Source organism: Nelumbo lutea, chromosome 1 (assembly GCF_056320005.1).
Source record: "Nelumbo lutea isolate HS-2025 chromosome 1, American lotus-T2T, whole genome shotgun sequence".
In the NCBI taxonomy this organism is placed as follows: Eukaryota; Viridiplantae; Streptophyta; class Magnoliopsida; order Proteales; family Nelumbonaceae; genus Nelumbo; species Nelumbo lutea.
This window is the reverse complement of record NC_142684.1, coordinates 18,444,257-18,454,891: the sequence shown is the minus strand read 5'-3', so window position 1 is coordinate 18,454,891 and position 10,635 is coordinate 18,444,257. Positions and strand designations below refer to the sequence as shown.

General features: G+C 35.2%; 1 protein-coding gene across 1 annotated transcript; it reads left to right on the top strand.

Moving 5' to 3' along the window:
• Positions 1-6,955: 6,955 nt before the first annotated feature.
• LOC148873800 (GDSL esterase/lipase At1g28610-like) lies at positions 6,956-9,485 on the top strand. The gene is made up of 5 exons (XM_088942114.1): positions 6,956-7,388; positions 7,489-7,707; positions 8,441-8,589; positions 8,685-8,961; positions 9,052-9,485. The coding sequence occupies exons 1-5, from the start codon at positions 7,124-7,126 to the stop codon at positions 9,315-9,317; spliced, it is 1,176 nt and encodes a 391-aa protein (XP_088798240.1). The 5' UTR covers positions 6,956-7,123; the 3' UTR covers positions 9,318-9,485.
• Positions 9,486-10,635: the final 1,150 nt, after the last annotated feature.

Genomic DNA, 10,635 nt, shown 5'->3' with positions numbered 1-10,635 from the left:
TTTCTTGCTGTAGTGTAGGTGGCTTTCATTCTTTGTCTGAAGTCTGAACCCTGAAATGATCGTTTATTTGTTTTACTGGAGACAAATAAACGATAATGGAGACTTAAGACAAATTCGGTTGGAATCCGGATTTGGACCTCACAAAACTTGCAGCCGTGTATTTGGAACATCTCCCCGGGAATGAAATAAAATAAGATGTTCCAAATGCAAGTGCTGATCTCTGTGTAGTCTGGCTCTTGGTCTAGGCGAATCAATCCCTGGATCAAGTGATCAACAACACTGTAGCAAAAGTGGTTTGGCCTTGGCACCCCCAAGTCCCCCAACTAGACAATAGACTGGATTGAAGCACAAATTCAAGACTTGATCAAGTAGGCGTCTAGGTTGACGAAATCCAACTTCTACATGGACCTCCAATGAAAATTAAATTTGACTCTAGGGCTGTTACGGCAGATGCAAGTGCTCTCTTCTTCCTCCCCTCTCCTCTGAAGTCTGAACATAGAGACACAAATCTATCCCAGGAAACTCCAACCCATCATTCTGGCACTTGATCCCTCAAGCGGTCGTTTACACTTTACAGTTCACCACTCACAACAACCATTGAATGGTCGGATGGTTGTTGGTTGCTGTTGCCTGTCAATTATTCCATCTTTTTTCCAATTTCTGGAATAAAATTAAAACCAAACCATTGTATTCGTAATTACAGGCCAGACAGGTTGCTCATTTCTCTGGTTCTCCAGTTCTGAAATTGCATACTGTAGTCTATAGATCACTGCAGTTGCAGCAATGCCAACAAATTAAATGGCAGGGAATCAAGTATATTGGGGTCTCACTCATTGGAACAAATGCTACCATCCTTTGGGTGGGTCTACGGTCTACTACTGCTACCCCTTGTCACTAATCCCATCCACACTAGTTTTGTATTCTGTTGGACGAAGTGCCTCTTTTCACCGTTTTCTCTTGCCCGGCATTAAGCTGTTGTACACTTGCTTGTTTGTAGAAAGCATGGAGAAGAATAGCAAGACTTGCTAATCAAATACTAACATAAGGAAAAGCAATGAAACGGACTTTTTTTATTTTAAAAAACACAACATTTAGCTGAGAAAAGAGAACCTTTTTTCATGCCATTGAGCAGAGGGGTAGTAGAGGGAGACGAAAAACAACACTCAGGCTTTTTATTTTTTTTTTGTGTGTAAATTTTTGAAACCTCCCCTTAAGTTTCTGGTTGTTGTTGCAACCTCGACTGAAGTTTGGTAATTGTCATCACCTCCCCTGAACTTTTTGACATAGTTGCAAATAGACCCCCTCTATCGGAAACAAGGTTCAAAGTATCAGAAACGTAAGGTGTATCGTAAAGGTAATTTTAAGAGACGTGTCGAGATACGCTTTAGAAACGTATAGATATGGATGAAAAATCAAGATATGCATGGATATACTAGAAAAATCTTTAAAAATATGAATAACAATAAAAATGAGTTTTATGTGATTATAACTAAGTTATTTAAACATGAAAACCATTATTTAATGATTTATACAAAGTATAGGATATAATTAGTAACCATTGAAAAACAATAAAAGAACTAATTATAATTAGTAACCATTGAAAAACAATAAAAGAACTAAAATGTATATCTGTGTATATATGCTAATATTTATTAGTTAATATTTTTTAAGTCATTTATTAGTTAATATTTATTATATATAGATTTAGATAATATTTATTATGTAAACAAGTTAATATATACCTTAATTTTTAATAAATAAATATAATCTGTATTCATCTTATTATTATATAAATATTAATAATCAAATTTTAGCATTTGTTGGGAAACATCCACCAAGGCAAGAAAGATTACTTTAATATAAAAAAAATATGTTGTTTTAATAAGCAATTAAGGTTGGCATAATGGTTAATTAATTATTGTTGCAAGCAAATGGTTTGGGTTCTTAATTTGTTACCTTCGATTTGTGCTTTTTAATAAGTTATTTGACTTAAATAACATTTAATGACATATTAACTATCGTAATTAAAGGTAACTCAAATGAGCATTTAATTAAATAATATTAGCATTTAGTGACGTCTTAGACTTTAAGGCTTAGAGAGAGAGAAGAGATAAATTAAATTTAAATTTAAAATTGATAGGGAAATCAAATTCGACTGATAGTGTGTATCGAACCATTTAGGGTATGTGATCATACCCGAAACAGTCCGATATGAGGCTGATACATACCCAAATGGTCTAATACAAGGTCGATACGAATGAAAACATGCAAAACCATCTAATTATATATGTTTCGTGTATTGTAACTCTTCCAAAACGATACGTATCGGCCCGTATCGACCGATACATTGTCAAATTTAAAACCTTGGCTAGAAATCTATACTATATATAAAAGTGTGAATGTGAAACTTTGGACTAAAATTAACCTCTATTTATTTGTTTGAAAAAGGGTATAAAAGGATTTTATTATAGCTTTAATGCCAGCTTTAATGGCTATTAAAATGCCTATATTTGTGTATTTAATCCATTTCTAGTTATAAGAGTTGAAAATGTAACTTCAATTATTAGTTTATTACTTTCCACCTCATTTAATCCCCTCTTATTAAGTTTTATACTTAAGGTATTAAATCCTATTTTCTATTTTTAAATTCTATATTTTTAAATTATTTTTCACTAATAAATGCTACTAATTAGATCTATGTCAATATTTTTAACAATATAAACCCATATACTTTAAAATTGACTAAAAACCAAAACCAATTTTTATCCAAGTGGTGGCTAAGCAGTTCAACCATCTGAATCAAATTGATCAACCTACGAAGTCATAGTTAGGTAATAAACTTTTTAAAATAGAAATAAATATAGAAAATTATAAAAGAAAATGTAGAAAAAATAGGCACTTATGATATTTTTATTAATTAAATTAAAAAATAGGCATAATAAACATGAATTATTTTTATTGATAATGAAAATGAAATACATAATTTAGTACTGGCCAAAAATAAAATATAAAAATTAATAATAAATAGTTCAACTTTTGGGTTAAATGTGTTAACCTTTAATGCCATAAATAAATAATAAAATATAAAAGTACATAAATATAAAAAGCATTGAGGCACATGTATAATATCATGTATTTATCATATTAAACAAAAGTAAGTGTGATATATCCAAATTATTTTTACACACAAAAATACAAAAAAAATTGAACATGTCTATAATTCTATATTTACATTACTATTAAAAATATGAATCAAATTGTAAAACTTTCTTTTGACTAAAATACTTAATTTTGAATTTAGTCCCTATTTAATTGTAAAGTTTAAATTGTAAATTGAATTACTACTTTACACCTCATTTAATTCCCTCTATTTAAATCTTATATTTTTTCTGAAAAATGAACTAAAGAAAAAAAAAGATAGACCAAAAAGACAAAACATTATAAAAAGAAGAGCCTAACTAAGCAGGTGGGTCTGTCAATGATACTTGAAACTTTACAACTCGATCCAATTATCACATTTTGATGAGGTGTTTATGTAATCAGATTTGGATTTTGCAATCTACATTTGTTTTATAATAAAAAATATAAAAATATAAAATAAAATAAAAATACATAAAATTTATAGAAAATTTTGTATATACTATTACTATCATTATTATCATCTAGAATCGCCACATGCAAAGCACGTGCACGGTTACTAGTCTTATAAAAAGAGGCACTAAAATGTCTGAAATACCCATGCAATTACTTCTAACAAAAATGTTTGTTTTCCAAATATTTTCTTTGTATGAATCACTATCCAAACCCTTTCAATCTCTTTTCTGAAATTGATTTATTTTCCTAATTTGCTCTTCATATCAATCACTCAAAAGTAAACTACAACTTTAAATTCTCTTCTCTTTTAATGTTCATAAACTTTATATTGATTTCTTTTCAGTAAAAACAATATTTCCTGATTAGAATCTGATCCGATCTGAAGACCTGAACAGGGGAAATCCAAATCTGACAAAATAGGATCGGATCTCGGATCGGATCAGAATCTGATCCATTGCACCCCTAGTTGAAGGGCTTTGTAATGCTTTCTCATGTCGAACTGCATCTACTATATGCATCACCTGAGTTGGCACCATGTGGCTAGGCATTACTTGGGCATTAAATGAGGTGTGATGTGTATGCGTCGTGAGTTGGTGGTATTAGGTTGGCTTCGCTAGGCCCGATCGATTTGACTAGGTTGATTGGGCTTAGGTGAGCTTGGCTAGGCAGGCTTAGCAAGGCTAGGTTAGTTTGGCCAAGTTATCTAGGCTTGTGTGAGCTTGACTAGGTTGGTTCAACAAGGTTGATTGGGCCTAGGTGAGCTTGGCTAGGCTGGCTTGGTTCGACCGAGTTGATTGGGCTTATGTGAGCTCGACTAGGTTGGTTAGACCAAGCCAATTCGGCTTGGCTCTTGGCCTTCTAAGGTAATGGGAGGTCAATTGGCCACTTTGCCCCTCAGCCTTAGTGTCGCGCGACCATTTTTTATTGGTGGTCGGTTTTGGCTATATTAGTACTTATGTGATAAACATTCACCAAACATTGCAAGACAATACGTAATTAAAATAAGTATAAGTTGTTTGAGGAAAAACTTCCCCAAACACTGTTAGTACTTAAAAACAAGCAGTGCTTTTCCCTTCTTTTCTCGACCTTTTCCGTCATAACAAACACAACCTTATTGAATAAGTATTTGTGTGAACAAACACTTATTTCCCAAACATATGTGGTAATGGTGTTTGGTGGTTCAGTTCACCTTGTTTGAACCATAGACTCTCAACAATTCAAAACATCAAACAAACCCAGGTCGAAGAGTTAAGCCCTAAGATTAGAGGATCCATCTCCCGACATTAGGTATGTTTCATGCATTATTTTTATTTTATTTTTTCACCCTCTCTTCTTTTTCTTCCAAGTAATTAAGCTGGTTTCATGGCATTGGAGTGCAAAGATTTTCCAATTCTAATTCTAATGCAACCCAGACCATTATACATTTATATGCCTAGTTTGTTTGCATTGTGAATTTAATTACACCAGTGTAAAGTATCTAAATCAAATGGTAGGGGGGTCTGAGAAAACGAAACTGATTTATCTATACATCACAAGTAACTGTTCTAGAAATGTTGAACTTTTTAATGAAACCTTAGAATCCAAGTTGAACCCAGGATTTGTAGTTTGAATTTAAGGATATTCTACTTGCTAAGCATTACCACGTTTAAAAGAAGAAGTGATAATAACTTTTATCCCCCAAAGGATATTGATGAGGGATAATTTGGCCCTCCAGTGATGTCGTGTCATGTGGCACCTCTGAACCATTGTATAACACCTTGGTGCCATGTCGGCAGTGATGCGTCCTTACCAAGTCAGTCGGAAACACTTTGTATTCACCTCGAATCCACATCGGATGCACCTTAGATCTACCTCGGATGAACCTCAGATACATTTCAGATGCTCCTCAGATGTACCTTGGATACACCTCGGATGCACTTTGGCACCTTTTCTAGGAACTGAGGAAGGCATGGCATTATGTGATGTATGCACCTTGGCAGAGCAGACTGGCGACGTCCGCAGGATCAGACTAGGGACCTTGGCAATAAGGGCAACCTCCCGTCGAGACAAACATAGCTCACTCTGGTGTGGTGGGTTCTAACCCACTTTTCCACTATTTTCTCTCAGATCTGAGTTTGGAAAAGAGGCAGACATAGCTCACCAACGACAATCACTTTTCCACTATATATATATATATATATATATATAGTTCTATACTATTCCTAGCAATGATTTTTTTATGAAAATGTTAAAATCCAATTTATGCAAGTATAAATTGTGGTTAATTTTCTAGTATTTGGTTATGATTTTAGTTATTATTATTATTATTATTAGAAGAAGAAGAAGAAATTATTCTTTCAATTATTTATTGTATTTCCTTATATAAAATAAATGTTTAATATTGCAATGTGTGTGACACATAGGCCCATGTGTGTTTTGAGGGTAAGAATTGTCATTTGTATCCGTAATTCATAAATTATAAATAATTTTATTATGTGTATATATATTAATTAATTTAGACAAAGAAGGATATAAACTACAAAATAAAATAAACAAAATTTAAAATGAATATATATGTAATGAAGAGAAAATTTGTAAATTTTTTATAAAATGAAGTAAATTGTATGTATAATATAGATAGGCATGCATACATATACATATATTGTATTTATATACATAAATTTCTCGGCATTTAGTGTTTAAAACCTTGATCCAAAATCATTTTTTTTTTATTTTTCAAAAAGATCAAATTTCCGTTTTATGATTGCTGCCAAACAAGTAATAAATTATATCCGATAGTGGAGGCCGGAGGGCGACTTTTTCATGAGATGACCCGCAGGCCGCAGCGGTAGGTGAGACGAAGACATCTTGGTTATCTACCGGACCACCACCAACTCCGGCAAAAACATAGCCATGAAAAGCCGAGAGGCTAATAGCCAAAGGCAGTAGTAGTTGAGGATCAGAAGCCAAAGTGGGTAGTCGACTGCTCCAGAAACGGTTGTTAAATCGCCATACTCTCTACCCCTCACCAACCTCGTTCAAAGATCAAAGGTCTTCCTTCTATTTCTTTTTCTATTAATCCAGAAAATACTTATTAGGGTAATTGTATTTATTTATATTCTTTTATTTTTCATATAAATAATAAAAAAAACTATTGTTATATTTAAAAGAGTTAATTTTGTCCCATTTATCGGATAAGTGATATCTAAAAAAAATAAATTTTACGTAAACCCCACGTAAATATAAAAAAAAAGAATATGAATATCTTAATGAAAATCGAAACCCCAATCACCAACTTTCCCCTCTGAAATTCCAAACAAAGAACCGCCCAATCAAGCATGGTTTTAGGCTTTCATAAGCAAGGATGGAAGTTTCTTTTGATGGATTAGAAGTAATTAACAATTGACCAATGTTTGCTTCACGGGCATGGAGTCTGACGGAGCTTTCATTAAAAAAATAACAATTGGGTTGCTGAAACTGAAAGATTTTTAACTTATTTTGAACATTATAAGTAACTTTTGAGCTGTTCAAGGTTCTCTGTCTCTCTCTCATGGCTCGGCCTGCTCCCATTTCCATATGGAAGATCCTTCTGGTCGCCGTTTTCCTTGCATTGGCTAGTACTAATCAAGTGTTGAGCTGCTACACCTCCATCTTCAGCTTCGGTGACTCGCTCGCCGACACCGGGAACTTGCTCACCCTTCAAGCTCAAGAACATAAACCTTACTCCCGTATCAGCCGAGCCCCATATGGAGAGACATACTTTCATCGTCCCACCGGTCGTTCTTCTAACGGCCGTTTAGTTAACGATTTCATCGGTATATAACGAATTGATTTACTTGTGTTGGTTTATTTCTTAATTTCTTATTATGCTATTGTAATTAATATTTAATAATAGAGGTGGTGTTGATGATGCAGCTCAATCTCTTGGACTTCCATTCATACCACCATTTCTTCAACGTAATAACAGCCAACCTGTTCAACAAGGACTTAATTTCGCAGTTGTAGGAGCTACAGCTCTTGATGACAGCTTCTTGCGAGAGAGAGGTATCTTTAATCCAGACAGCAACAATTCTTTGGGAATTCAATTCCAGTGGTTCAAGCAAGTCTTGCCTTCTCTCTGCGACCCATCAACAAGTAAGTCATCATCAAATATTCTTTCCTTTCTCAACGACACTATAATTTGTGTTGTGATTAGTCAGTCGATCGGTGGAATTAGTAGCTAGTAATTAATGGGTTTCCATTGATATGGGGTTAAAATTTCCAACTAGCTGGCCTGATATTGAAACGGGTTGGGATTTGGGAAATGGGAATAGACAGATCCGTAGTCAGACTCGGTACAACCCTGAGGCGACCATGCAGCTATAGACTTGCTAGGTCCATGAGGAATTTCAAAATTGAATCTCCCCCCAGCTTTAATTTTAATCCAAATTGGGCACTTGGGATTCAAAAACCAGGTGGGCTTGGCGAGGTCGGATAAAAAATTGTCACTGCCGCTAAGACATATTAGCTTCAAGACCAACAATGGATTTCTCAGTTTGTAAAGACCTAAACTTGGGGCTCTGCAATTTAATTGGTGTTGGAGAAAATATCGGATCTGTTCTGATAAGAATGACTCCTCTGAGAGAAATCAATGAGGTCCGGTATTTTCTCCTATAATTGGTGACCAACCATCTTTCCCAAATAAGTGGGCTGATGATGGATGAGCCTTCTGCAACCAAGAACAAAGGAAAAATATAGTAGGTGAGTAGGGTAGACGTGGAAGATGATGATGTATATTTTAATGTCTCTACTTTTTAATTTTTTATACACGGCAGAGGACACTATTTGCCAAATTTGTTAGGTAATGTTGATATATATTGGTTCACAGATTGCCGTGAACTACTAGCGAGATCTCTGGTTCTCGCCGGAGAGATAGGAGGGAATGATTTCAATCATGCATTCTTTGAAGGAAAAAGCTTTCACGATATACGACCTTTGGTTCCTCTGGTCATTAATGCCATCACTTCCACCGTCCAGGTGAGTTGACACCATTAATTTTATATATATAGAAATAGAACCCCATTTCATTAATTCTACCAAAAAAAACAAAAAACTCCTTTGGGCGGTCACAGATGTTGATCGAGCAAGGTGCAGTAACGCTGCTGGTCCCCGGAAACCTCCCCATTGGTTGCTCGGCGGCCTACCTGACTCAGTTCCAAAGCCCAAACAAGGATGACTACGACCCTGAAACCGGGTGTCTGAAGTGGCTGAACGAATTCGCCCAGAAGTTCAACGATCATCTTGTGAAAGAGCTGGATGGGATGCGAGAGCTATATCCTCATGCCACCATCATCTATGCCGACTATTACAATGCCGCCATGCGTATATATCGATCTCCCAGCCAATACGGTCTGTGTTCTAGTCTGCTCCTGCTTCCTCCTCCTCCTAGCTACTGGCTACTGGGTTGTTAATGGTGGGGTTCATGATATGTTATTGCAGGATTTACAAACGGGGCTCTCACAGCATGCTGTGGAGGGGGAGGTCCATACAACTACGACCGGACAGCCATGTGTGGCGATGCTGGTTCGAGGACTTGCGAGGACCCATCATCGTATGTGAGCTGGGATGGTATTCACCTAACCGAAGCAGCCTACAGATTGATTGCCGAGGGTTTAATCAGAGGACCATATGCTGTTCCCAGCATCAAACATTCATGTGCATCACTACCTCAGATTCCCTTTGCTGATACTAGAAGGAGGAGATGAATCAGAAGACTACGATAAATCTATGATGCCCAGATTTGACCAATCAAGACCCACCTGTGATTTTTTATAAGGAACAATCAGGTCAAATAAATATAAATCCTCCTTTGTATGGTGAATAAATGTAAATAAAGGAACAATCCATGTAAATCCTGGTTTGCTTTTTCTTCACATTTGACCTTTGTTTTGTTTGTTTGCAATAAGTAAAACAGAAAGTAAAATAATATGGTCCTGATTTATACGAAGAGAAACAAAGGCGAGGGATAAGAGTTGAGAGTTCAGATCTGCTCTCAATAAGCTCTTCCAAATCTCCCAACTGACAATTACAGTCGCACATTAATTATTAGGAACATCTCCCTTGTTCCAGATGTGCGGCTGCGGCAGTGTTATTGAGAGCATTTTGTTGGTTGCTTATTCCTACTTGAGGGGGAATTATAATGGTTATTTATTTGGTGTGCAAATTTGGTCCCAATGCAAGGTCCCCAACGCACGTTACCAACAACCAATGCACACATACATTGGAAAGATCTTGTCATGATTGGGAAATTATCTTGTGGGGGGCTGATTTGAAATCAACCCCCCACAAATCAGCCCCCCCTCATGAAGGACAAGGGAGATGTTCGGTTGTTGGGATCACACATGAATTGATTTATTTGGGGGATTAAGGTATAAAGCATATTAATGTAGTCAGACTCAAATTAAGATAGAAGAAAAGTGGTGCAAAATTTGCATCAAGTTATAAATTAAAGAGGTTGATTGTGAATTTTGCAAATTGATTTCGTCCGGCTCAAAAAAACGTAGCTATATATAGAATTAGGCTTTCCATTGATACACGTAAGGAGCAAGGTTTAAAATTTTGATACGTATTGTGATGTATTGGTCGATACATATTGTATCGTAGGAGTCCGGGTGTAGTAGGCACGTTAAGTAAGTATAATGAGGTTATTGCACTTTTCGTCCAAATGTTTTTACTCCATTAGACAGGAATTATCTATTATTTTATTATTTTTATCAAAATAATTAAAAAAAAAAACAATGAAAAAGGAAAACCTAAACTTGTAGGGAGTTGGAACTCATTGGACTCTCTCCAACCTTTTGTCATTTAGGTTTCTCTCTCTGATTCCAACCTTCAACAACTACAACAAGTGAAGACCAACCTCCATATTCCTTTTGACTATTTTGTTAGACATGACAAAAATATTTTACCTACTTATTAAACATATGAAAATGAAAAGAAAGCATGAGTTTAACAAAAAAAAAAGTAAATTATAATAATAAGAAATAGTAAATAATATAGGCTACTATGGAAATGGTTTTTCTT